Here is a 27,578-nt window from a genome sequence, read left to right as displayed (position 1 = left end):
GCTGTGATGTGAGAAGAGGGGGGCTGTGATGTGAGGAGAGGGGGGCTGTGATGTGAGAGGGGGGCTGTGATGTGAGAGGGGGGCTGTGATGTGAGGGGGGGCTGGAATGTGAGGGGGGGGCTGGAATGTGAGGGGGAACTGGGATGTGAGGGGGGGACTGTGATGTGAGAGGGGGGGGACTGTGATGTGAGAGGGGGGGGACTGTGATGTGAGAGGGGGGGGACTGTGATGTGAGAGGGGGGGACTGTGATGTGAGAGGGGGGGGACTGTGATGTGAGAGGGGGTCTGTGATGTGAGAAGAGGGGGGGACTGATGTGAGGGGGGGACTGTGATGTGAGAAGAGGGGGGGACTGTGATGTGAGAAGAGGGGGAGCTGTGATGTGAGAGGGGACTGTGATGTGAGAAGAGGGGGGGTTGTGATGTGAGAAGAGGGGGGGTTGTGATGTGAGGGGGGGACTGTGATGTGAGAAAGGGGGTGCTGTGATGTGAGAAAGGGGGACTGTGATGTGAGAAGAGGGGGGACTGTGATGTGAGAAGAGGGGGGACTGTGATGTGAGAAGAGGGGGGACTGTGATGTGAGAAGAGGGGGGACTGTGATGTGAGAAGAGGGGGGACTGTGATGTGAGAAGAGGGGGGACTGTGATGTGAGAAGAGGGGGGCTGTGATGTGAGAAGAGGGGGGCTGTGATGTGAGAAGAGGGGGACTGTGATGTGAGAGGGGGACTGTGATGTGAGAGGGGGACTGTGATGTGAGAGGGGGGCTGTGATGTGAGGGGGGGCTGGAATGTGAGGGGGGCTGGAATGTGAGGGGGGGCTGGGATGTGAGGGGGAACTGGGATGTGAGGGGGGGGGACTGTGATGTGAGGGGGGGACTGTGATGTGAGAGGGGGGGGACTGTGATGTGAGAGGGGGGGGGGACTGTGATGTGAGAGGGGGGGGACTGTGATGTGAGAGGGGGGGGACTGTGATGTGAGAGGGGGTCTGTGATGTGAGAAGAGGGGGGGACTGTGATGTGAAAGGGGGGCTGTGATGTGAGAAGAGGGGGGGACTGTGATGTGAGAAGAGGGGAGCTCTGATGTGAGAAGAGGGGGGGTTGTGATGAGAGGGGGCTGTGATGTGAGGGGGGGACTGTGATGTGAGGGGGGACTGTGATGTGAGGGGGGACTGTGATGTGAGAAAGGGAGGCTGTGATGTGAGAAGAGGGGGGACTGTGATGTGAGAAGAGGGGGGACTGTGATGTGAGAAGAGGGGGGACTGTGATGTGAGGGGGGGCTGTGATGTGAGGGGGGGACTGTGATGTGAGGGGGGGACTGTGAGGTGAGAGGGGGGCTGTGATGTGAGAGGGGGCTATGATGAGAGGGGAGGCTGTGATGAGAGGGGGGCTGTGATGTGAGGGGGGGCTGGGATTTGAGGGGGGGACTGTGATGTGAGAAGAGGGGGGGACTGATGTGAGAGGGGGGGGACTGTGATGTGAGAGGGGGTCTGTGATGTGAGAAGAGGGGGGGACTGTGATGTGAGAAGAGGGGGAGCTCTGATGTGAGGGGGGGGACTGTGATGTGAGAAGAGGGGGGGTTGTGATGAGAGGGGGCTGTGATGTGTGGGGGGGGGACTGTGATGTGAGAAGAGGGGGGCTGTGATGTGAGAAGAGGGGGGACTGTGATGTGAGAAGAGGGGGGTCTGTGATGTGAGAAGAGGGGGGACTGTGATGTGAGAAGAGGGGGGCTGTGATGTGAGGGGGGGACTGTGATGTGAGGGGGGGACTGTGATGTTAGGGGGGGGCTGTGATGTGAGAGGGGGGCTGTGATGTGAGAGGGGGGCTGTGATGTGAGAGGGGGGCTGTGATGTGAGAGGGGGGCTATGATGAGAGGGGGCTGTGATGTGAGGGGGGGCTGGAATGTGAGGGGGGGCTGGGATTTGAGGGGGGGACTGTGATGTGAGAAGAGGGGGGGACTGATGTGAGGGGGGGGGGGATTGTGATGTGAGAGGGGGGGTGTAATGTGAGAGGAGGGGGACCCTGATGATAGAGGAAGAATATTTTACCTCAATACCCCTGGTCTATGGCTTTGAGGCTAGAGGGGTCTCTCTCTCTCAAAAAAGACACATTCGCAGCCCAGGTCATACCTGATATAATGCTTCGAAGATCACACCGTATGTTGTTAAGATCATTCCAAATATAATCAACGCAAAAAGCGAAGCGATCTTCCGAAACCAACCGAAAAGCCATCCATAAAGTCAACTCACATTCCAGTACGTAAAATAAGATGGACCAATAGGAGGTTTTCTCGTGACATCATAAGTGTGCGCGCCCTGCCTTCCGGTGTAAGAAGAGCTCTATTTTGACGGAAGAAGCGAGGTAGGTGAGTGGTGTATGAAAACAAAGCAATGCCTATTCGGTTTCGGATTTTTATATGAAAGTCTGTAATTTATGTATCTAGTGAAGTGGTTCTACGAAGAGTAGTATGAATCGATTATCCTGTAAACGCTTTTCCTTATAAAGCAAACGTCCTGGCACCTGAATTCTCCCACAACATAATAACTTTTGCTAACACGGCTCCCCACAGTGCTTTAAAAACGCTGCTAAACTCAATTCTATCAAAGTTGGTCAAACTTCTTCCTGATCATGGCTTTACTATTTTGTGCATCTCTGACCTGAAGTAAACATCCAGGATTAGCATGAGTTTGAATCTTTAGTCGTGCCATTGGCACCTTCCATATATCTGTGATAGTAGAAATCACAAGGGGCCATTTGTAAAGCAAGCCTTTGGGCAGCACTGCTAAGAACCCTTGACGTTTCCTGGATTTCAAGGGTATGGTGTAAATAACTGCAGTCATGCCATCAGACAGTTGCAAATCAGTGGTCTTGCTATCAGACAAGTTTTTTTTTAGTTGAATATTCAACACAAAAACAAAATATAACATAATTACACAGACTTGTTACACATACATCACCCTCTCTAACATTTACAATATGATTTTACCGTGCAAATTTAAAGATACAGAGCCCCACATATGAACCCATTGGACCAATACGTTTAGAATGCAGATGTGTCATACATACCCCCCTCTATGATATCTTACAAAACGGTATAATTTAAAGGGGTTGTAAAGGTAAAAATTTTTTCACCTTAATGCATTCTATGCATTAAGGTGAAAAAACTTTTGACAGTACCGCCGCCCCCAGGCCCCCCATTTTACTTACCTGACGCCTCGAATCTTCGCTGCTCGTCCTCGTCATCTTCATTGCAGCTCAGCCTGGTCGCTGATTGGCTGCAGAGGATGGATTGAAAGCAGCGCAGCCATTGGCTCGCGCTGCTGTCAATCACATCCGATGACGCGGCGCGCCGGGGGGCGGGGCCGAGTGATATAGCGAGCGGCTATAGCCGCCGGCTGTATCACGGGAGCGCGCCCGCAAGCACTCACCACCATGCGAGGGAGCTCGCATTAGGGTGGTAAATGCTTGCGGGGAGGAGCTGAAACAGCCGCCGAGGGACCCCAGAAGACCAGGTTCGGGGCCACTCTGTGCAGAACGAGCTGCACAGTGAAGGTAAGTATAACATGTTTGTTATTTTTTTTTAAAAAAAAAAATTACCTTTACAACCCCTTTAACTGTGGAAATTTAAAGATACAGAGCCCCAAATACCAACCTATTGTTTAGAAAGCAACACTTTTCAAATTTTCTAAATGCCTAAAAATAAAATCTCCAATTGGAGCAACATATTTACATTTACACCCCTTCACGCATAATACCTAATGCACATAGGGTGTTTTTACAGCTGCTTTTAGCAGCGTCATACATCCTTCTTTTTTTTTTTTTTTTTTGCAGCTTAAAAACGCCTCTCCATGTTCTATGCGCACACACAGGTTTTAATGAGCTGTAAGTGGCATAGGCGTTTTCAAGCTTCAAAAAACCCCCAGGGCCAGCGCATTCTGAGGACCGGCGTTAGAGCTGTAAAAATGTTGGACGCTGCTAAATGCGGCTTAATGCTGGATACAGCTGCGTTAAGCCTCGTCAAGCATTTTTTTTTTTTTGACATGTCAAAATCAATAGTTCCCTATGATGAATGGTTCATGATGGTCCGATTTGCGGTGCGGCTTGTGCGCTGAGGATCTTGAAGCGGAACCCCGACAAAATGAAGTAAAAAAAAATTTCTGGGGTACCCCCTAAAATGCATATGGGACCCTTATCCAAGCACACAGCCCGGCAGGTCATGAAAGGGAAGGGAGTACAGGAAGCGCCCCCCCGGACCATACCAGGCCATGTGCCCTCAACATGGGGGGGTGGGTGCCTGCGCCCTTCCACCCCAAAGCACCTTGTTCCCATGTTGATGGGGACAAGGGCCTCTTCCCGACAACCCTGGCCGGTGGTTCTTGGGAGTCTGCGGGTGGGGGGCTTATCGAAATCTGGAAGCCCCTTTAACAAGGGGGGGGGGGCCCAGATCCTGGCCCCCAACTAGAGGTCGACCGATATATCGGCCGGCCGATATATCGGCCGATATTTGGCTTTTTTTACTTAATCGGCATCGGCCGATTGTGCTGATAAAAAAAGCCGATTATAACTTCAGCGGGACTTGCAAATGACTTCTGTAATAGAAGTCAATTGCAAGCTGTTTAAAGTTTGTCTTCTCCCCTCCTCTGGGCAGCCTGCCAAATATGATAAGAAGATACATTTGTATCTCTTCGGGTTCTTTTTATCAATAGACTGAACTATGTGTGGAGAAGTTCTCAGTTTAACCATTTAAAGACTAAATCTTTTTTGACATTTGTTGCTTACAAGTAAAAATCCTGTATTTTCTGCTAGAAAATCAATTGGAACCCCCAAACATTATAAAAATTTTTTTAGCAGAGACCCTAGGGAATACAATAGCGGTTGTTGCAATATTTTATGTCACACGGTATTTGCGCAGCGGTCTTTCAAACGCAATTTTTTTTTTTTTAAAAATACACTAATTAAAAAAAAAAAATAGTAAAGTTAGCCCATTTTTTTTTTTTTCATCCAAAAGTTTTGATTACCTGTTTTTGTGTATTTAATATTTAAGATATAGTTATTTTTTTTTTTATCTAAATTCTACATACAAGTGAACTGATTGGAGGTTTGTTTTGTTCAATAAATGTTTAAATGTAAAAAATTTTCTGTATCACTTATTACTTAAGGCTGCTTTCACACTGCAGCGGGCATGCGTTGACGGTAAAACGCTGTTAGTTTTAGTGGCGCTTTACCGTCATTTTAGCGGCGCTATTCGGCTGCTAGCGGGGCGCTTATAACCCAGCTAGCGGCCGAGGAAGGGGTTAAATGCGCCCCTGAAGTGCTGCCAAAACGCTATGCAGGTGCTTCGGCAGCGGTGCGCATTCATTTCAAAGGGCAGGAGTGGTGGTATGCACCGCTCCAAAGATGCCGCTTGCAGAACTTTTTTTTTACATCCTGCCAGCGCATCGCCTCAGTGTGACAGCACTCAGGGATATCACACTGAGACTGCAGGGGAGCCGTTTTACTGGCACTTTACAGGCGCTATTTTTAGCCCAAAAGCGCCTAAAAAAACGCCCCATTGTGAAAGGGGTCTAACTGTTAGATTTTATGAGATGAAGGGGGAAAAAGAAAAAAAAAAAAAAAATCGGCCTAATATATTGGCCCAAAAAAATCGGCATCATATATCGGCCATCGGCCACCGCGATTTCTAAATATCGGCATCGGCATCGGCCAGAGAAAAACCCATATCGGTCGACCTCTACCCCCAACCCTATGTGAATGAGTATGGGTACATTGTACCCCTACACCCATAAAAAGTCAAAAATAAAAACAGTACTCAGGTTTTTGACAAAGTAATTTATTGAAGCAGCTTCGGCATCATCCGGAGGCCTCGCCCCCTTGTGACACCGCCCCATAATGCCCGGGCGCTGATGCCACAAGGGGGTGGGGCCTCAAGATGTCCTCACCAGGTGGCCCCGCTGCATGGCTATATAAGTAATGGCACACGGCGGCCCTAGCATTACAGCGGAAGAGAGCGTCAAGAGAGTGGAGAAGCGGGAGAAGACAGCGGAGAGTGGAGAAGCGGCAGCGGGAGAAGACATCAGCGGAGGGAGAAGAACCAGAGGATGAAAACATTGCCTGATGGAGAAGAAATCGGAAGGAAGAGGGCCCCCCGCCCACAGACCCGACAACCAACGGCCAGGGTTGTCGGGAAGAGGCCCTCCTCCTAATCAAATGGGGGAAAAGGGTGCTTGTTGAGGGCATTTGGCCTAGTATGGTCCAGGACGGGGTGGGGGCGCTCGATCATTTCCCCTTTTTCTGACCTGCCGGGCGGTGTGCTCGGATAAGGATCTGGAATGGATTTTTTATCCATACTTTCAGCCTTGGGGGGGGTGACCCCACGCCAGATTTTCTTTTTTGGCAAGGGTTCACCATGATCCGACTTCTGGTGCCACTGCTATTCAAATCAATGGACTTTCATAGGGAACCATTGATTTTGAATAGAGGCAGAGAAACGCTGCTAAAAGCTAGCATGACTAAACATACATTAACGCCAATGTAAAAAGCTACTAAAAGTGTTTTTACAGCTGCTTATTCCTGGTATGGGTTTTCTAATGCCCTGTGTGCATGAGGCCTAAGCCTAATAGTTTTATGCCACCCCCCCCCCCCCTAAACAGGGAGTGGATTGCTCCGGGATGATGTGGTTGAACTTATTCTATCTGTTGAATTTCTGTAGATTTGGCTGATTTATTGCTACAAAAAATTTTCAGTACCCTTTTGGGCTTGGTGTCACTGCTACCCATATTGCCCTTTTTTAACTGTGATCATAATTTTACTCTGTTGGTGTGCTGTTGGTTTTTATTAAAAAAAAAAAAAAAAAAAAAAAAACACATCCAAGAAGATACATAAAGAAAAGAAGCTTCCAATGGTGCAGGTCAAAAAACAATTTGTTTTTATTGTTTTTATTTATCTTTATGTATCTTCTTGGATGCAAGTTTTTTTTTTTTTTTTTTTTTGGCCTTTCCCTCCTGGTCAACAACTTCTCCGTTGGTGTCATCGAGACTTTATTTATTGATCTCTGGACCTGTCTGGAACCCTTGGAGCGTTCCTGTGGAACCGATGACCCTGTTATCCATGCTTGACTGACCTGGTGTCGCTGACATCCAGGTCCATTGTTTCCGGTAAGAATATTTAATCTTATCTTACATTGGATGTCATACCTGCTTGGATTTTGTATTCACCCTACCCACCATCTGTTTCCATATGAGAACAACCATTCTGCTGGTGTGGATCTCGCCTTCTGTTTGGATTGACCCACTTGGGACTTGTTTTTCATTTATTCACTAATATGACACAGAATGTTATTGATTTGAGTTGTCAGTGCCTCACCATCACGGTTTTTCATTTTTTAGCGCTACATTTCCACACTCCTTTTTGTTTTTCTTGCCTTTTTCTTATTTATTTTTCTATACCAGTGTTAATTTTGACCGCAAATTTTAATTTAAATTTAGTTTCGACTAAAATGCCACTTAGTTTTAGTCATCTGAATCGTTTGTCGACTAAATCTATAGTAGATTTAATCAACTAAAATGTAATGACTGAGATTACGTAACTGTAGGTTTGCCACCCATCCGGGTTTTACCCGGACAGTCCGGGATTGGAGTCGGGTGCCCAGATTTCAGGCTGCCTGAAACCCGCACACCCGACTTAGTAGAGATCGGGCGGCATCCTTTAATGAACTCAGTGCGGCCAGTCATTGCGGAACCGCAGGGCAGCCCGTGATGGGTGTGTGCTCATGCACAGGGCACACAGTCCGTGACCCCCTTTTGGGCCGGAGCCGGTCCGGAGGGGGTCGCTGAGTGTGTGCCTTGTGCGATGGCACAGTGCACACACCTAATACGGGCAGCCCTGCAGTTACAAAATGACCGGACATACTGAATTCATATCAGTGCAGTTGTTCATTAAAGGTTGCCATCCGGTCCCACCTGAGTCGGGTGTCCAGGTTTTAGGCGGCCTGAAACCCAGGCACCCGACTCCAAACCCGGACTGTCTGGGTAAAACCCGGACGGGTGGCAACCCTACAGGTAAGTAATCTCGGTCATTACATTTTACTTGATTAAATCTACTATAGATTTAGTCGACTAAAATCTTATGTTAGTGTACTAAAACAATTCAGATGACTAAAATATGACTAAAACTAAATAGCATTTTAGTCAAAACAAAAACTAGATCAAAATTTGCGGGAAAAATTAACACTGGTATTTAAAAAGTAAAAAAAAAAATTTTTAGAAAGGCAAAAACAAAGGGTACTGAAAAATTTTCATAGCCATAAATCAGCCAATTCTACAGAAATTCAACAGATAGAATAAGTTCAACCACACCGTCCCTGAACAATCCATCTTTAAACTTTCCACAGTAAAATCATACCATATTGTAAGATATCATAGAGTGGGGTGGCTATGACACATCTGCATTGGAAACGTTTTGGTCCAATGGGAGATTTTGTTTCTGACCCATTTTTAAGTATTACAAAAAAGTCTCTGTGTAACTAATGGGTTCATATTTGGGTGTCTATCTTTAAATTTCCACAGTAAAATCATACCATAGTGTAAGATATCATAGTGTGTGTGTGTGTGTGTGTGTGTGTGTGATACATTTGCGTCGTAAACGTTTTGGTCCAATGGGAGATTTTGTTTTTGACCCATTTAGAAGTATTGGGAAAAAAATGTCACTGTGTAACCAATGAGTTGGTATTTGGGGCTCTGTATATTTAAATCCCACAGTAAAATCATACCGTATTGTAATATATCATAGAGGGGGATGTGTATGACACATCTGCATTGTAAATGTATTGGTCCAATGGGAGATTTTATTTCTGGTCCATTTAGAAATACATAACCAAGCTCCATTTCATGCTAAATAAACAAAATTATTAATGTATCTTAAATGTAAAACTATTTTTTTAGATGGCTTTTTACTCCCAAAAGCTCTTCACTGAGGATGAGAGAACGGTTGTAGACGGGGGCTGGGCAGGAAAGGGGAAAGGTTTTGTCCTAAAGGTGGTCAGTAGCAGAAAAAAGAAGGGTGACGATTTCTACAAGTAATCATTTGCTGCTTGGAGGAATAGTTGATTTGAGGCAAAGATACTGTGAAACTGATGAGATTGTAATCAGAGATGGGGAAAGGGGGTGTTGGTGAGGTTTCCAGAGAAGGGAAAATACAGGGTCAAAGATATTACCATCGTGAGTGGAAGTAGGTGTCCTTTGTGTTGGGTTAAAAGATGAGGTGAAGTTGAGATGTAGCTGGGCTGTTAACATTAACAGGGATGTTAGTCACCAAGAATGATAGTGGGAATTTCAGAGGAGATAAAGTAGGGTAACCAGACAGAGAAGTCCTCATTGTGATACTGGTCCAGGAGGCTGCAATCCTCAGAGAAATTGGAGAAAACAGATAAACACACTGCCTCTCAAAAGAGGAGATGGATAGAGAGGAGGTGTAGTAAAGTCTTGAAAGGAATCCAACTCTACCTTCTTTCTGTTCAGTGGATGCCACCATGGGAGAGGGCAGCAAGAGAAGCCAAGTCAGAATCTTGAAGCCACGTTTCAGTAATGGCAAGTATGTTAAAGCAATGGGAGATAGAAAGTTAATGTACAGATGTGAGCTTGTTACAGACAGAGCACACATCCTGCAAGGCACATGAGATAAGGGGGCTGGTTTTTGGACGTAGGGATAGTGAATTGCGGCTGTTGCCAGAGAAGGAAGGGTGACGGACATGGGGGTTGTAGTTAGAAAATGAAGGGCCAGGATTGGAGATTAATAAATATTAATAATTTTTTTTTTTTCTTTTGAGTGCACATATCTCACTGTCCTGGTGTTTAGGTCAGCATGTGGGCAAAAGTCTTATTATCAGGAGTCATTTTCAATTACCATACCCTAAAGCAGTAGTCTACCCCCGCCCCCCCCCACTACAACCAACAGAGCACTATTCCTCCCATTGTTACCAGCGATGGGGCAGTATTCCTTCCACTGACTCCAGGGACGGGATGCTGTTCCTCGTCCTAATGGCAAAGATGGGGCATAGTTTACTCCCGCTGACACCAGAGCATTTTCTTCTCCCACTGGCCAAGTCTGCCCCACCTCCACCCATGCTTAAAGTGAATGTAAACAAAGTTAGAATTGCCTTTTTTCAAAAGTGGTCACATTCCCTCTGTGACCTAGAAAGAAAAGATTGCCTACCACGAAAATTACTTTCTGTAGCAATATGAGGTGAAATTAAAGGCTTAGTTGGTCGAATTTTCAAAAAAAAAAAAAAAAAAATGGTGGCACGATCTGATCACAAAATGCACTAAAATTCTGATTTTCAAAAGAAAATGCTTTCTGAATTCGACCTAATTCAAACTTGTTTATATGACCTGATTTTATATACACACATTCAGTGTTAATTTTGGCAGCAAATTTCGATTTAGTTTTAGTCTTAGGACTAAAATGGAATTTTAGTTTTAGTCCCATTTTAGTCTTCTGCAATTGTTTTTAGTGTTGTATTTAGTCGACTAAATCTCCAGTACATTACGTACATCCAGGACAAACTCATGGGTTAGACTCATCTAATGGGTGTAATTAAATTGTAATGCATACATTTCTCCACAATTTCCAAACTCATATTCTGCTTGAGTGAAAAATCTCATATATTGTATTGAGGTATGAACATGACCAGTGTTCATTTTGAAGTCAAATTTCAATTCAGTTTTAGTCTTAGTCTTTTGACTAAAATGCCATTTTAGTTTCAGTACCATTTTAGTCATCTCCATTGTTTTAGTTTTAGTTGACAAAATTAACACTGCACACATTGTGCAAAAGTTTTAGGCTGGTGTGAAAAAATGCTTTCAGAAATAAAAGTGTTACGTTTATTTTTATCAATTAACAAAATGGAAACTAAATGCACAGAAGAGAAATCCAAATCAATATTTTGTGTGGCCACGATATAAGGGCAGATACATATCTATCTGCTGATCTCTAGTGCAGTGCTTTCCAGGCTCCTAAAACAAGAAATGGTAAATGCACACATTTTTTACCTGCAAAAAAATGTGCATTTATTCTTTTTTGTTAGAATGTTAACCCTTGCTGTTTTGGGCCTGTTGGCAGAGTTTTATGTTTACCTGTTACCCTACAATCTCATTGCTTGGGGACGTATTTGGGTCTGTGAAAATTTGCCCCCTGTACTGTATGGTTAAACTGGGAGGAATTTTGAGTTACCTGTGAATTCCATATCTTGGCGTAGAGTACGTAGGCCACCCTCCTTTCCATTCCTACATTGCTCTGCATTGCTTACTACAAAACTGAGGACTAATGGACCTAGGGGGTTATAGGGAAGGCACCCGGTGGGTGTGTCTTTGAAAACTTGCCAGTGTACTTTCACCTGAAGGTATAGGTATAGAGTCTAGAATTGCTTTGCCTGTGTCTTGTACTCAGGGACGGACTGACCATTCAGGCACTCGGGCACTGCCCCATGCCACTAAGGGGCCCCTTTAGGGTTGCCAGCCTCAATAAAACCAGGGACAGTATGTAAAAATCTGTCCTTTTTTTTTTTTTGTTTTTTTTTTTTAATCCCAATATTATAGCTGCCCCGCCTCTCCAGTACCTTTTCAGTGTCTGTGTGTGTGTATACTGTATGTTGTGTATACTGTTTGGCCCCATAATCTCCTTTTGCCCGGGGTCCCCATAATCTTCTCCTATTGCCCGGGGGCCCCATGAGTTGTCAGTCCGCCCCTGCTTGTACTGTACTCCAAGATATAGGTTTAACAGGCAAGTCAAAACTTGTTGTTAGCACTTCCGCCTAACAGCACTAGGGTCGTTGGTTCGAACCCCAACCATAACTGCCTGGAATTTGCATGGTCTCCCTGTGCCTGCATGGGTTTCCTCCCAGGAACTCCAGTTTACTCCCACGCTCCAAGGACCCGCTGGTAGGGTAATTAGCTCCTGTCCATTGGCCCTACTATGTGTATCTATGAATGTGACTTGGGGACCTTAGAGTCTAAGCTCCTTAAGGGCACAGACTGATTTTGATGTATAATACATATGTAAAGCGCTGAATAAAATTGATGCCGCTATAGAAGTACCTGTAATAAATAATAATCTGGAAAGCATGAACCACTTTTGGACCCCCAAGCAAAAGTAGCAGCCCTGCTACAAAAGTAGCAGGGCTGCATGCTGCACCAGTCCCTCCCGGGGGCACTAAGACACAGGGAGGGATGCACTACTTCTAGATAGTGCTGTGCACAAGGGAGCCAAAAGGAGATGCACCTTTTTGGCCTCATTCACAGGGGTGTACAGATCAGTATACATATAACGGGCCAGCTGCATGGACCTACACGGATGTACACTTCTGGTTGTGCTTGGAGATCCATGCAGGTCAGTTGCGCCAACCTCCTGTCATTGATTGGAACAGACTACCTGCACAACTGTGCATTCCATGTAGGTGCAAACAGCTCTTTGCACTGGTGTATGGATCAGTATGCCTGTGTGAATGAGGCCTTTCTGGCTCCCTGTTCACGAAACTGATTTTGCTGTATGTAGCAGTTTCGATCCATTATAAGAACAAGAAAATGCAACCATGAGATCTGCTTGGTTAATGTGGACTCGAAAGATACCTTTTTTATTTTCTTCAATTTTATGAAAAAAAAAAAAAAACCCTATGCTTATTCATATTATGTTAGGACTTTATCAGCATGTCTTTGGCGGATGAATTACTAGCTGACCTGGAGGAGGCAGCTGAGGAAGAAGAGGAAAGCTTACTAGATGAAGAAGACCTGGAAACGATTGAGGAGGTGCAGGAGGAGGTGCAATTAGATCTAAATGCAGAATCCGTGAAAAGTATAGCCAAATTGTTGGACAGTAAACAGGTGAGTCTCATTTTGAACTTTAATTTACTTTAGGGCTGAAAAATCTCCCTAGAGCCTGAAATGTAGTGCCTCCCTATATATGTGTTCTTAGGTTCATTTTTTTTAAATCTTAAAATGTCTTTGTGTGTGTGTGTGTGTGTGTGTGTGTGTGTGTGTGTGTGTGTGTAATGCATTTGGTTTTTAACTGAAGCATTTATTTAAACTAACCTGTCCCAAGGTTTAAAAAGTCAATTCACTAATTCTTATTGCATGAGATATTTTGTGTTTTATCCAAAATAAACTGCCAATTCGCTACCGGAAAATTCTGCTAATGTAGTCATTGCCTGAGATAAATATTGCAAAAAAGAATGGGCTATTACATTAAAGTCAATTCAATTTTTTTTTTTTTTTTTTTAAATTATAAATTTCTCTTTTATTGAAAGTTTGTGGTTGAGTGGTACAAAACAGAGCCGTTGGGGCATTCCCCCGCTAATTGGTGCACATAGCCATGTGCATAACAAAGTACAACTTAGGAGAACGCATATCAAAAGTTCTAAACGCTAAACATACAACATACACCGCTCAGGTTACACAGGGTAGGACTGTGATAAAGAGTACTATTTCTTGGAGGACCTTCACTCCCTCTTGGCTACCAGAACTGGAAATTTATGGGTTTTTAGTAGGTTTATAGTATGGGTACATTGATTTGTGGGCCTACACAACCACTCTCACATCCGAGGCCTATACCTCTGGGTATCACAGCATTGACTGACAACTTCCATGTTGATAAGGTGGGGGGCCCAGCTGACTTCCATTTAAGTACTATGGCCTTTCTAGCATAAAATAGAAGGATGCTTAGTAGGGTGCGTGTGGCTTTAGCAAATGCCAGTGACTTTACCAGTCCAAGGAGACAGACGCTGACGGTCAGTGGTTAACCTATAGATAAATTGGGTTACACCCCTCCAATAATCCTGGATCTGTAGACAATCCCAAAATATGTGTGTGGAGCCTGCAGGAGTATCGGAGCATCACCAACAGTTAGCTGAGAAGGTATATATGGTTTAGGCGTTGTGGTGTGTCGGAAATTCTATGTCAAATTTTGAACTTAATCGGCTTGTCCCTAGTCACAACCAATGGCTGAAATGTGTAATCCCAAATGTCTTCCCAGTCTTCGCTGTCTAGTTCCTGCATCTCTGGCTGCCATAAACCACGTAAAACATCCAGTCCAACCTCGATGGAGGACAGCATTGCTCAATATAGTTGGGATAACGGTTTAGATAGATTAGCATCTCCCAATAGGGCCTCCGGGTCATTTTACAGCCTAAGCTGGAGGGATTTGAATTGTGAATCGAAAGCATGACGGAGCTGCAGGAACCTGAAAAAAAGAGTTCGGGAGTTGGAATTTACTTTTCAGTCTGTCAAATGTGAATAACCCCAGACTCATCACATATGTCCATCAGATATTTAATGCCTTTGCTAGCCCACAACCCTGGGTCCTGCAACAAATAAAATTCATGTAACCTTGGGTTGCACCAAAGAGGTGTGTTGGGGGACCAACGGGCTTTCCCTAGGTTGGGTTTAATCACAACAATATGCCATGCTTTAATAACCACCTTCATAGCGAGTGTTAAGGGTGTATAGGAACCCCCCCCCCGACTCCTGTAAAGTGTGTTACAAAGAGCCTCAAAGGAACCTGAATGCGTTGCCTCCAGAACTATCAACGCATTAGTTTCGTCTGAGACAAGTCAGTTATGGGCATGAGTGAGCATAGCCAGTAAATAGTATGTGTAAAAATCAGGGCAAGCCAATCCCCCTTGTGTCCAGGGCCTACGCAAGGTTTTGCTACTGAATCTAGCTGGCTGTGACTGCCACAGGAAAGAAACTATTATTGTGTCTAATTGTTGAAAAAGTCTTCGGTATCCATACCAGAGAATGCCTAAGGTTATACAGCAAACCCGGTAGAATTTTTATTAAATTAATCTTCCCTATAAGAGATAACGGGAGATTCGACCAAGCTTTCAACTTTTGTTTACACCACTGTAGCTCTGGTGACAAGTTAAGTTTACTGAAATTGTGGACATTGAAAGAAATGTTAATCCCTAAGTATCTGATAGTGGTTGCCCATTGCAAAGGTGAAGTAGGAACAATCTTTTTCTTTGCCCTTGGATCAATGGGTAGAATAAGTGATTTACTCCAATTGGTTTTGAGGCCAGAGAGAGCTGTAAAGCGACCCAGAAACTGAAGCGCCGCAGAGGGCGAGGGGCCAGGGTCCCGTAGGAAGAGGATTAAGTCGTCAGCATATAATGCCAGCTTTTCAACAATAGAACCTACGCGGATCCCAGACACCCTGCTTGACTTCCGCAAGGCCTCCGCCAAAGGCTCCTTCACTAAGGCGAACAGTGCAGGGGAAAGGGGGCACAGGGGTGCCCACAGGGGCAAGCGCCTCGTCCCTCTTTTGATTGGGAATGAGGGTGAAAGTTTACCATTCAGTTTGCTATAGGCCTTAGGAGCCCTATAGAGTAAGCCTATCCATTTCCTAAATGTTGTGCCGCATATATGACCATCTGACTGTGTCAAAAGCCTTCTCGATGTTGAGGGCCACCAAGACTCGAGGCATTTTCCTCAGGTGGGAGCTGAAGATGTGTAAAGACTTGTCTATTATTAATATCTGTTATCGGGCATGAAGCAGTTTGATCTATATTAACAAGGGATGGCGGTACCTTCATAATTCTGTTGGGTAGCACTTTAAATATTTTAAGGTCTTAATTCAGCAAAGATCTAGGCCTGTAGGAGGAACAACATGTTGAATCTTTAGGTTTTGAATCGGTTTGGGCAGCAGCACCTGTGTGCTTGATGCATACTGTCAGGTAAACCCCCCACCCCACCCCACCTCGCATAGGAGAAGTAGGTGGCATGAAACCCCTGTCTGACCCATGACCTTTTAAGAGTTTGGATTTTACTACCCGTTGGGTGGGCTTCTTGCAGAAACAGAATATGAGGTTTGTGAGACTGCAGAAATTTAAATAACAAAGACCTTTGCACCTTATCGTTCAGACCTCTTACATTCCAAGAAAGCAACTTTAAAGTGGAGGGCCACCCTGAAAAAAAAAAATTCACCAAAAATCCTAAAAAAAATTAAAAAAAAAAATTTGAAAAAAAAAAATGTTTAAACTTACCTAAACCCTTGTTGCTAGGCAGTCTTCCTAATCTGCGTCTGCCTCTAATCTGCTCCTCTGTGAGCGGCCCCCTTGTCTTCCCAGAACACATCGGGGCCATTCAGAGCGTCGCGCCGCTCGCGCGTGCGCAGTAGGAAACTGGCAGTGAAGCCGTAAGGCTCCACTGCCCGTTTCCCTTACTTAGGATGGCGGTGCCGGGACCCAAGAGCCGAGGGACGGGTTGGCCTTGGGCAGCCGACATCGCGGGCACCCAGGACAGATAAGTACTTATTTAAAGTCAGCAGCTATAGTGTTAGTAGCTGCTGACTTTTCCAAACAGTGAGGATGAGTGAACAACACCAGAAAAAATATTGAATGAAAGAAACCACAGAGGGATGCACAAAGGTCCAATACATGAGGCCATACTAGAGAAAAAAGAAGGGGGGGGGGGGGGGGGTCACGTTATCATCTTTTCTTTTTTTCTCTAGTTTGGCCTCATGTATTGGACTTTGTGCATCCCTCTGTGGTCTCTTTCATTCATTATTCTTTCTGGTGTTGTTCACTCATCCTCACTGTTTGGATCATAGACATAGTATGTACCTGTCATACCCATATGTACCCCTTCATTACCCATTTAGATGCTTGTCTCTTTGCGGCCTCATGTGTGTCTTCCCCAGTCGCCGCGGGAGACTCCGCCGGGCCTGGCCTCAACTCTGTATGCACCCCAGCATGGGTAAGCAGCCCCCCATATGTGTTTATAACCTTTTTCAAACCTCCCCTTCTTCTTTTTTATGTTTTGGTATTGCCTCTTATACTTCTTTAAAATGCGTAAAATATACATCTCTTATTGTATTTTATTCAGATACACTTCCTGATGAAGCGGGTTTACCGCGAAACTAGTTGAAATTCCATGTCATCTGCATATTTTTCTATAGTTTGTATTATATATTCTCTTGACGTTTTGTATAAATAAAAATTGTGTTTTATATACATTTCTCTTATTTTACTGTCTACCCTCTTCTACCTGTACCGAGATAGTCCGCCTGCACTTTCCCTTTGGAGAGCTCGGAATTGGGGTCCTTGCTCCCAAACTTTCTGTTTTAAACAGTACACATAACACCCTACTGCTTGACGTATCCCCAACTGCCGCCAAGGCAGTTTTTCTCCCAAAACTTAATGAAATCCTGTACAAACCTTACATCTGGAATTCTCATGGGCAGGTCATATATCTCTAACAAAATGTTTTTACTCCCACATTTTCTGCATCTTTTTCAGACATTGCCCCTGCCCTATTTTCTAAGACAAGCTTCACACTGGGTCAGTTTTCAGACACTTTAGTGCTGGAAATGGCCTCTGCTAAGTACTTGAGAACAGCCTCCTATTCATTCCAGTGTGTCTTTTCACACTGGGGCGGTGCACTTGCGTAACGTTCCGAAAAGTCCTGCAAGCAGCATCTTTGGGGAGGGTTGGGAGAGCTGTATTTAGCGCTCCCAAAACACCCTGCCCATTGGAATGAATGGGCAGCGTTTTCAAAGCGCCTTAAAAGTGATTTGAAAGCACCGCAAAAACTGAATTTTTTTTACCCTTCTTTTATTTATGTATTTTGGTAAAACGTCCCGCTAGTGGCACAATAGCGCTATTTAAGCGCTGCTTAAGTGCCGCTCGTTTTAGCGCTAACGGCCACTGCTTTCAGTGTGAAAGCAGTCTTACACAGCTTAGGAAAATTTAAAACATCCTGCAAAACTTAATTTGGAACTAAAAAAAAAAACACGTCCTAAGAAAGTGATCCTGCATATGCCAACAAAATTTGCAAGAAATGCAGGCTCCTAAAGTTGCCACTTATTACAAGGCAACCATCTGGTCTCACTCTAGATCATGGTGGACCCTGGCCCTGAGACTTCCTTGCACTCAAATCGAATCTGCTGCCTCAAGACTCGACTTAAAGCTTTTCCTGGGGGCTGCCTGGATTCATTAAACCACTCCAACACACTTTCTGGACTCTGTTTAAATAACTATTAACCACTTCAGCCCCGGAAGGATTTACCCCCTTCCTGACCAGAGCACTTTTTACAATTTGGCACTGCGTTGCTTTAACTGCTAATTGCGCGGTCATGCAATGCTGTACCCAAACGAAATTTGCGTCCTTTTCTTCCCACAAATAGAGCTTTCTTTTGATGGTATTTGATCACCTCTGCCGTTTTTTATTTTTTGTGCTATAAACGGAAAGACCGAAAATTTTGAAAAAAAAAATGATATTTTCTACTTTTTGTTATAAAAAAAAAAATCCAATAAACTCAATTTTAGTCATACATTTAGGCCAAAATGTATTCGGCCACATGTCTTTGGTAAAAAAAATGTGAATAAGTGTATATTTATTGGTTTGCGCAAAAGTTATAGCGCCTACAAACTAGGGTACATTTTCTGGAATTTACACAGCCTTTAATTTATGACTGCCTATGTCATTTCTTGAGGTGCTAAAATGGCAGGGCAGTACAAAACCCCCACAAATGAACCCATTTTGGAAAGTAGACACCCCAAGGAAATTGCTGAGAGGCATGTTGAGCCCACTGAATATTAATTTTTTTTTTTTTTTGATTGAATAATAACAAAAAAAAAAATACAAAAAGTTGTCACTAAATGATATATTGCTCACACAGGCCATGGGCATATGTGGAATTGCACCCCAAAATATTCAGCTGCTTCTCCTGAGTACGGGGATACCACATGTGTGGGACTTTTTGGGAGCCTAGCCGCGTATGGGGCCCCGAAAACCAATCACTGCCTTCAGGATTTCTAAGGGCGTAAATTTTTGATTTCACTCCTCACTACCTATCATAGTTTTGAAGGCCATAAAATGCCCAGATGGCATAAAACCCCCCCCAAATGACCCCATTTTGGAAAGTAGACACCCCAAGCTATTTGCTTTGAGGCATGTTGAGTCCATGGAATATTTATTTAATATTTTGACACAAGTTGCGGGAAAGTGACAATTTTTTTTTTTAGCACAAAGTTGTCACTAAATGATATATTGCTCACACAGGCCATGGGCATATGTGGAATCGCACCCCAAAATACCTTTAGCTACTTCTCCTGAGTATGGGAATACCACATGTGTGGGACTTTTTGGAAGCCTAGCCGCGTACGGGGCCCCCGAAAACCAAGCACCGCCTTCAGGATTTCTAAGGGTGTAAATTTTTGATTTCACTCTTCACTGCCTATCACAGTTTCGGAGGCCATGGAATGCCCAGGTGGCACAACCCCCCCCCCCCCAAATTACCCCATTTTGGAAATTAGACACCCCAAGCTATTTGCTGAGAGGCATGGTGAGTATTTTGCAGCTCTCGTTTGTTTTTGAAAATTAAGAAAGACGAGAAAAAACTTTTTTAAAAATTGAAAAAAAAAAAAAAAAAAAACTTTGTGACAAAAAGTGAGGTCTGCAAAATACTCACTGTACCTCTCAGCAAATAGCTTGGGGTGTCTACTTTCCAAAATGGGGTCATTTGGGGGGGGGGGGGGGTTGTGCCACCTGGCATTCCATGGCCTCCGAAACTGTGATAGGCAGTGAAGAATGAAATCAAAAATTTACGCCCTTAGAAAGCCTGAAGGCGGTGCTTGGTTTTCGGTGTCCCGTACGAGGCTAGGCAACCAAAAGTCTCACACATGTGGTATCCCCATACTCAGGAGAAGCAACAGAATGTATTTTGGGGTGTATTTTCACATATTCCCCATGGCATGTTTGAGCAATATATCATTTAGTGACAACTTTGTGCAAAAAATTTGTCTCTTTCCCGCAACTTGTGTCACAATATAAAATATTCCATGGACTCGACATGCCTCTCAGCAAATAGCTTGGGGTGTCTCCTTTCAAAAATGAGGTCATTTGGGGGGGTTTTGAACTGTCCTGGCATTTTATGCACAACATTAGAAGCTTATGTCACACATCCACCCACTCTTCTAACCACTTGAAGACTAAGCCCTTTCTGACACTTTTGTTTACATAAAAAATTATTTTTTTTTTTTTTTTTGCAAGAAAATTACTTTGAACCCCCCACCCACCCCCGCCCCCCCCCCCCCCCCCCCCCCCCCCCGAACATTATCTATTTTTTTTTTTTAAGCAAAGGCAGGCCCTACACATTAAAATGGTGGGTGTTTCATATTTTTTTTTTTTTTTTTTTTCACACAGTATTTGCGCAGCGATTTTTTTTATTTATTTTTTTTTTTTTTCAAACGCATTTTTTGGGGAAAAAACACACTTCTTTTTTTAAATTTTAATGCAATAAAACACACTATATTGCCCAAATGTTTGATGAAATAAAAAAGATGATCTTAGGCCGAGTACATGGATACCAAACATGACATGCTTTAAAATTGCGTACAAACGTGCAGTGGCAGCAAAATAAATACATTTTTAAAAGCCTTTACAGGTTACCACTTTAGATTTACAGAGGAGATCTACTGTTAAAATTACTGCCCTCGATCTGACCTTCGCGGTGATACCTCACATGCATGGTGCAATTGCTGTTTACATTTGACGCCAGACCGACGCTTGCGTTCGCCTTAGTGTGAGAGCAGGGGGGACGGGTGCTTTTTTTTTTTTTTTTTTTTTTTTTTTTTAATCATTTTTATTGTTATCTCAGGGAATGTAAATATCCCGTATGATAGCAATAGGTAGTGACAGGTACTCCTTCCTTTTTTTTTTTTTTTTTTTTTTTTTTTTTAAATTGGGGGTCTATTAGAACCTAGATCTCTCCTCTGCCCTCAAAGCATCTGACCACACCAAGATCGGTGTGATAAAATGCTTCCCTAATTTCCCAATGGCGCTGTTTACATCCAGCGAAATCTAAGTCCTAAAATGCTCGTAGCTTCCGGTTTCTTAGGCCATAGAGATGTTTGGAGCCACTCTGGTCTCTGGAGCCACTCTGGTCTCTGATCAGCTCTATGGTCAGCTGGCTGAATCACCGGCTGCATTCTCAGGTTCCCTGTTGAGACAGGAGAGCCAGAGAAAAACACGGAAGATGGTGGGAGGGGGGGCATTCCTCCCACTGCTTGTAAAAGCAGTCTAGAGGCTAATTAGCCGCTAGGATTGCTTTTACATGAAAGCCGACCACTGGCTGAAAAGAATGATACCAAGATGATACCTAAGCCTGCAGGCATTATTCTGGTATAACCACTCAAAGTCGTGAACCTGAAGACGAAAAAATGGTTAACCATAAAGCACAGTAAACGGTAAAGTATAAAAAATTGCATAACTGAAAAGCAAACGTGATAAAACATAATAATAAAACATTGCAGAATAGAATTTGCAGACGATACTAAGCTAAGCAGGGCAATAACTTCTCCGCAGGATGTGGAAATCTTGCAAAAAGACCTGAACAAATTAATGGGGTGGGCGACTACATGGCAAATGAGGTTCAATGTAGAAAAATGTAAAATAATGCATTTGGGTGGCAAAAATATGAATGCAATCTATACACTGGGGGGAGAACCTCTGGGGGGAATCTAGGATGGAAAAGGACCTGGGGGTCCTAGTAGATGATAGGCTCAGCAATGGCATGCAATGCCAAGCTGCTGCTAATAAGCAAACAGAATATTGGCATGCATTAAAAGGGGGATCAACTCCAGAGATAAAACGATAATTCTCCTGCTCTACAAGACTCTGGTCCGGCCGCACCTGGAGTATGCTGTCCAGTTCTGGGCACCAGTCCTCAACAGGGATGTACTGGAAATGGAGCGAGTACAAAGAAGGGCAACAAAGCTAATAAAGGGTCTGGAGGATCTTAGTTATGAGGAAAGGTTGCGAGCTCTGAACTTATTCTCTCTGGAGAAGAGACGCTTGAGAGGGGATATGATTTCAATTTACAAATACTGTACTGTGACCCCACAATAGGGATAAAACTTTTTAGCAGAAGAGAGTTTAATAAGACTCGTGGCACTCATTACAATTAGAAGAAAAGAGGTTTAACCTTAAACTACGTAGAGGGTTCTTTACTGTAAGTGCGGCAAGGATGTAGAATTTCCTTCCACAGGCGGTGGTCTCAGCGGGGAGCATTGATAGCTTCAAGAAACTATTAGATAATCACCTGAATGACCGCAATATACAGGGATATGTAATGAAATACTGACATACACATGAAATACACATAATCACACACATAGGCTGGACTTGATGGACTTGTGTCTTTTTTCAACCTCACCTACTATGTAACTATGTAACATTCTTTTTGCAGCTGTCTTTGGGCTGCCCACATCATTCCTTTTGTACATCATTCCATTCCTATGTAATACAGTAAAAAAGAGCAGAACAATAGAGAGAGAGAGAGAGAGAGAACAATGAAACGACAACTTCTTTTTTTTTTTTTTTTTATAACTGTAACGGGTTCCAGGTTGGGGTCTCTCAAAATGCGATGGCATCTTGGGAGACCCTGTGAAAGTGTGTCCTAGTCTATGCAATGCTGTACCCTACGCTAATACGCAACTAGTGAATGGTAGTGTTCAAAACATTCACCAATGCAAAGACCAGGATTATCAGGACAGGAGGGACAATAGCGGGTGTCACGCCTATATTCGCGCTTGCAGCAGACACGACATCTTTTTTGGAGGGGTTCGTTGGGTAGGGGTACTCAGGAGGACATAAAGAAAATGCCTCTCATGCAGCCGACTGCATTTGGTTGGGGATGTGAATGGGGGAAGTACGGGTGCTGCAGAAGTGGTGGGTTCCCAATTAGGATTGGCGAATGCAGCAGGAAGGGCACTATGGGCACGACGGGCCTGTTTGACTTCTTCTTGGTGGCAGCGGGACACTACTTGTGCTTGCCACCTCACCAGCTTGAACTGCACTTATGGGACTCGCCACGTCACCAAGTGTTACTGCAGTGCTGGTTTGACTACGACCGGGGTGTACTAGGCCGCTGGCGCTTGCCAGTTCACCAAAACGCTACCAAAAAAACTGTTAGCGATCGCAGGGATCAGGCCTGACTCTGCAAACGCTGCAGTTATGCGTTTAGTGTTTTGTAAGTGTCAGTGATCGATCGATACTGTACTTGGGTGGGCTGGGCCGGGCGGAGGGGCAAAACGCAGGTGCTAGCAGGTATCTGGGCTGATCCTGCTAACACTGCGTTTTTGGGAACCCTAAACTGCTGGGGACGCTAGTATAGATCGGATCAGATATTGATCCATTCAGATACTATACCACTAAGGGAGGCGTATGCTGCGTGCGTGGGTGTTAGCGGTACTGGCGCTAATCTGACGCTGCCTGGGGCAACGCATATCACCGCCGGGTGATCAGGGGGCTAAACCTTTATTAGGTAATAAACGGCGGGTGCCCTGACACTATAAAAAATAAACGAACTAACCAGCGTTACCCGTAACGGTTATACGGTGATCAGTGGTGAAAGGGTTAACTAGGGGACAATCAAGGGGTTAAAACATTTATTAGGTAGTATATGGGGTTCCCTGTCGCTATAAAACGCTGACGAAGAACCTATATATTTGCCTCCCTAACTAGCGTCACCAGCGACACTAATACAGCGATCAGAAAAATGATCGCTTAGTGACACTGGTGACGGGGGGTGATCAAGGGGTTAAAACTTTATTAGGGGGGGTTAGGGGGGTACCCTAGACCTAAAGGGGGCTAACTCTTACTGCCCTACCACACTAGCTGTCACAAACTGACACCATGCAGTAATCAGAAAAAAAAAAAAACTGCTTGGTGTCAGTGTGACGGGGGATAAAGGGGGGTGTAAAGTGTGCCTGGCATGTTCTACTGTGTATGTTGTGTTGTGCAACTCACTCAGATGTCTTCTCTCCTCGGCGCTGGTGTCTTGCCGAGAAAGTTCCCTCGGCGGATAAGGACCTGCGCAGTACGAACTACTGTCAGCCGCCGGAGATAGCCGTAGCTCAAACTCTTCAATCAGCTGTACACGGAGCCTGTGCCCTAGGTCCAGGTTCCTTCCCCACCATCCAAGTGGACCTAGAGGGGGGATTAAAAAGAGCCGAGCGAAGCGAGGCCGTGCCCGAAGCGTGGCGAGTAAAGCGAGCCCACGAGGGGCCCTCTTACAGCTCATTTTCAGCTATTCACCTTTGGCTATTTCCGCTGGATCCTACTGCGCAGGCGCAGCGCCTGCGCAGTAGAGGGGGGTCCTTATCCGCCGAGCGGAACTTTCTCGGCAGAACACCGAAACGGAAACTGCCGAGCCGAGGAGAGATTACATCACATCCCCTGCCTCTCTGTACTACACAGAGAGGCAGGGGAAGATTCTCATTGGCTGGGAGCGATCGTGAGGGGGGGCCACGAATGGATGGCCTCCCCCTCATCTCTGATCACTGCCAGACCAAAGCCATCCGCCTCAGGCACCGGGGGGGGGGTCCGATCGGACCCCCCGCCCGCGGGAAGGCAATCGCGTACCAGGTACGTGATTTTGCCTGCCCGTGCCATTCTGCCGCAGTATATCTGCGTGAGGCGGTCGGCAAGTGGTTAAGGTATGGAACACACTGGCTTGCTTCACCCATGGCCCCTCAAGGCAAGCATTTAATTTTTTCCCACTAGATCTGTTAATCCAAGAATCCACCCATTTACATCTGACAGCGGGCTAAAACCTGCTAAAGAAAAAAGGCAGCAGGTGGTCTGGACTGATGGGAAAAAAAAATTGAATTTTTTGGCTGTTGCAGGAGGCAGTTTGTTTGTGAAGGGCTGGCGAGCAGTACAGTGAGTGTTACAGGCAACAGTGGGGCATGGTAGAGGTTTCTTGCAAGTTTGAGACTGCATTTCTGCAAATGGACTTGGAGATCTGGACAGGATCTGTGGTCTCCATGCTGAAACATATAGTTAGATACAAGGTATCTACCCATCGTATCGTAACTATCAGGGAGGCATGTGATTTGGCCCTAAATTTATTCTACAGCAGGACATTGACCCCAAACATGCAGCTAATGTCATTAAAAAACTCTTGAGCATAAAGAACAAGGAGCCCTGGAAGTAATGGTTTGGTCCTCACAGAGCCCCGATCGCAATGTCGAGTCTGTCTGGGCATACATGAAGAAACGGAAGGATTTGAGGCAGCCTACATCCACAAAAGATCTGTGATTAGTTCTCCAAGGTGCCTAACAGCCTATCTGCCGAGTTCTTTCAAAAACTTTGTGCAAGTGTACCTAGAAGAAGTGATGCTGTTTTCGAAAATCAAAGAGTGGTGTCACCAAATATTTTGATTTAATTTCTGCCAATTTTGATTATTGATAAAAGTAAACTAACACTGCTATTTCTGAAAGCATTCTAAATTTTAGAATATTTTTTTTTTTTTTTTCACACCTGCCTAAAAAAAAAAAATTGGACAGTACTGTGGTGCATGCATGCATACATACCCTGGCAGAATTTATGATTTCTATGAGAATATGAATGATAACACAAACTTTTTTTTTTTTTCTTTCACTCATGGTTGGTGTTTGGCTGAAGCCATTTATTATCAATCAACTGTGTTTACTCTTTTTAAAGTGGATGTAAACCCACTTTGGAAAAACAAAAACGAACACCTGCAAGACAAAGGCATAAGGCATGTAATACTCACCTGAGATCGAAGCCCTCGCTGCGTTGCCCGTACACAGCACCGGCCGGCAACATCACTCCCGGGGGTTACTTCCGGGTATCGCAGCTTCGGCGCTGTGATTGGCCAGAGCTGCGATGATGTCAGGCGTGGGAGCCGCCGGTAATAGCACACCCACTGAAGCAACAACACATACGTGCTGTTGCTTCAATGCGCATATGCCGATGACATCGGCACATGCAAATACAGGGGATATCGCCTAAACCGTGCAGGTTTAGGAGATAACCTGGGTAGCTACAGTAAGCCTTTATTATAGGCTTACCTGTAGTAAAAAGTGTTGTGTTATGCCGCATACACACGAGTGGAATGTCCGTCAGAAAAAGTCAGACGACGTTTAGAACAGTCCCTGCGAGAGGAGAGGATGTGACGTGCCGAGGTTTGGGGGCGGGGTCCGATGGTGGGGCGGTGGACGAGGCATCCTTGAACGGGCTGGCGGGATGGCACTCCAGGAAGCACGGTGTGAGAGCCCGTGACTGAAAGAAATACCTCCGCAGGGGCGACAGGCAGCGGGCTCCAGAGAGCAGCAGAGGCAGCTGTACTGAAGCCAGGATCGTCATCCGCGCAGCTTACGGAGGTCTTGTGGAGCAGAGGTGCGCGGCTGCGGCGTCCCCTGGCTCCCCCCCCCCCCCCCCCTCGCCTGTGGATCCCTGATAGTGTCCGGTCCTGCCCCCCTCCAGTTTGGCGGTCGTGGAAAGTGGATGTGCTTTCCCATCCTAAAACAGGACATTCAGTGGCAGTGACCAGGGGAGTGTGCGGTGCGGGAGGGTGGGATGTGGGGGGGGGAGGGTGGTTGGTGGGGGGAGAAGGGGAGGGTGGAGGAAGGGGGGTTTCAATCCCGAGCAGACTCGCTCTTCGAAGAGCACTTTTGGAAAACACCAGGTCCCAAAAAAGGTTCATGGTACAGGCTAAATGAATTTGAAATGCTTGACTTATAATGTTAAAGGGTTAAACTCACCCAAAAAGAGGCATAAAGTGCTAAGAGAGCTGCAACACTATGAGGCAGATGTGGTCTTTCTACAGGAGACCCACCTAATGTGGGGATCCAATGTAAAGCTTTATTCTAGGTATCTTCCAAATTGGATATACAGCGATACTCCTAAGAAACGGGCAAAAGGGGTGGCAATTGGCTTCGCGAAAAGTTTGAATTATATCTTATTGGATAGGAAGACAGATCCAGAAGGGCGTTTCCTTTTCTTGAAGATTAGAATTGGAGAGAGGACTCTCACCCTGGCTAATGTCTATTGCCCAAATAGAGATCCGACCAAGTTTCTTTCTAAAGTACTCAACAGTCTGCTGGAATTTAGAGAGGGGGAAATGATAGTAGCAGGAGATTTTAACTTCAGCCTGGATCCATCCTTGGATAGTTCATCAAACGCACGGGGGATGAGTAAGAGTACCCTGAGAAGAATAGGGAAAAAATTACATGACTGTCAGTTGACAGATGTGTGGAGGATCCAACACGCTGGGGTCAGAGATTTTACTTTCTTTTCCCCCGTGCATGGGACTTATTCCAGATTGGACTATCTGATGGTGGATCATAGGTTGCTGGAGGAAGTTGAAGAAACTAGGATTGAGATCAGAACATTGTCAGATCACGCCCCCGCCACGATGAAACTGAGATTTAAAGAAGTCCAAAAACCCCCCTTCACATGGCGGCTAAATTAGAGTTTAATTAGAGATGTTAAGATTGTTGAAAAGATCCAACAGGAAATAGATTCGTTTTTTCAAATTAATGATACGGGAGAGATACCGGGAGCCACATTTTGGGAAGCCTTCAAGGCATATATTAGAGGGGTCCTGATTTCGGTGGGAGCAGGAATGAAAAAAGAAAGGAAAAAAGAAAGGAAATGCTTATAGCAGAAATTTTTAAATTAGAACAGATGCATAAAACTCAATCAGGATCCGGTAGGACCACATTGCAATTGCTGACCAGCAGGCGGGATGATTTAAAAGACTTAATGGAAGAGGAGACGAATCAAATAATG

General features: G+C 44.9%; 2 protein-coding genes across 7 annotated transcripts in view; one reads left to right on the top strand and one right to left on the bottom strand.

Annotated features, from left to right (window-relative positions):
• Window positions 1-2,304, bottom strand: part of TFPT (TCF3 fusion partner) — an 87,193-nt gene extending 84,889 nt beyond the window's left edge. The window contains exon 1 of one of the 2 annotated variants that reach the window (XM_073602312.1): window positions 2,121-2,304. The gene's annotated coding sequence lies outside the window, so the exon portion shown is untranslated. The remainder of the gene's footprint in view (window positions 1-2,120) is intronic. The other variant, XM_073602311.1, reaches the window with a different exon arrangement.
• Window positions 2,250-27,578, top strand: part of PRPF31 (pre-mRNA processing factor 31) — a 190,007-nt gene continuing 164,678 nt past the window's right edge. For 4 of the 5 annotated variants that reach the window (XM_073602310.1, XM_073602308.1, XM_073602309.1 and 1 more), the window contains exons 1-2: window positions 2,253-2,356; window positions 12,678-12,863. In XM_073602310.1, the coding sequence (XP_073458411.1) occupies window positions 12,690-12,863 (174 nt within the window). In that variant the 5' untranslated portion in view covers window positions 2,253-2,356; window positions 12,678-12,689. Of the gene's footprint in view, window positions 2,357-12,677; window positions 12,864-27,578 lie in introns of all 5 variants that reach the window. The other variant, XM_073602307.1, reaches the window with a different exon arrangement.

This window comes from Aquarana catesbeiana, linkage group LG10 (assembly GCF_042186555.1).
Source record: "Aquarana catesbeiana isolate 2022-GZ linkage group LG10, ASM4218655v1, whole genome shotgun sequence".
NCBI lineage: Eukaryota > Metazoa > Chordata > Amphibia > Anura > Ranidae > Aquarana > Aquarana catesbeiana.
This window is presented reverse-complemented; position numbering and strand designations above follow the sequence as displayed.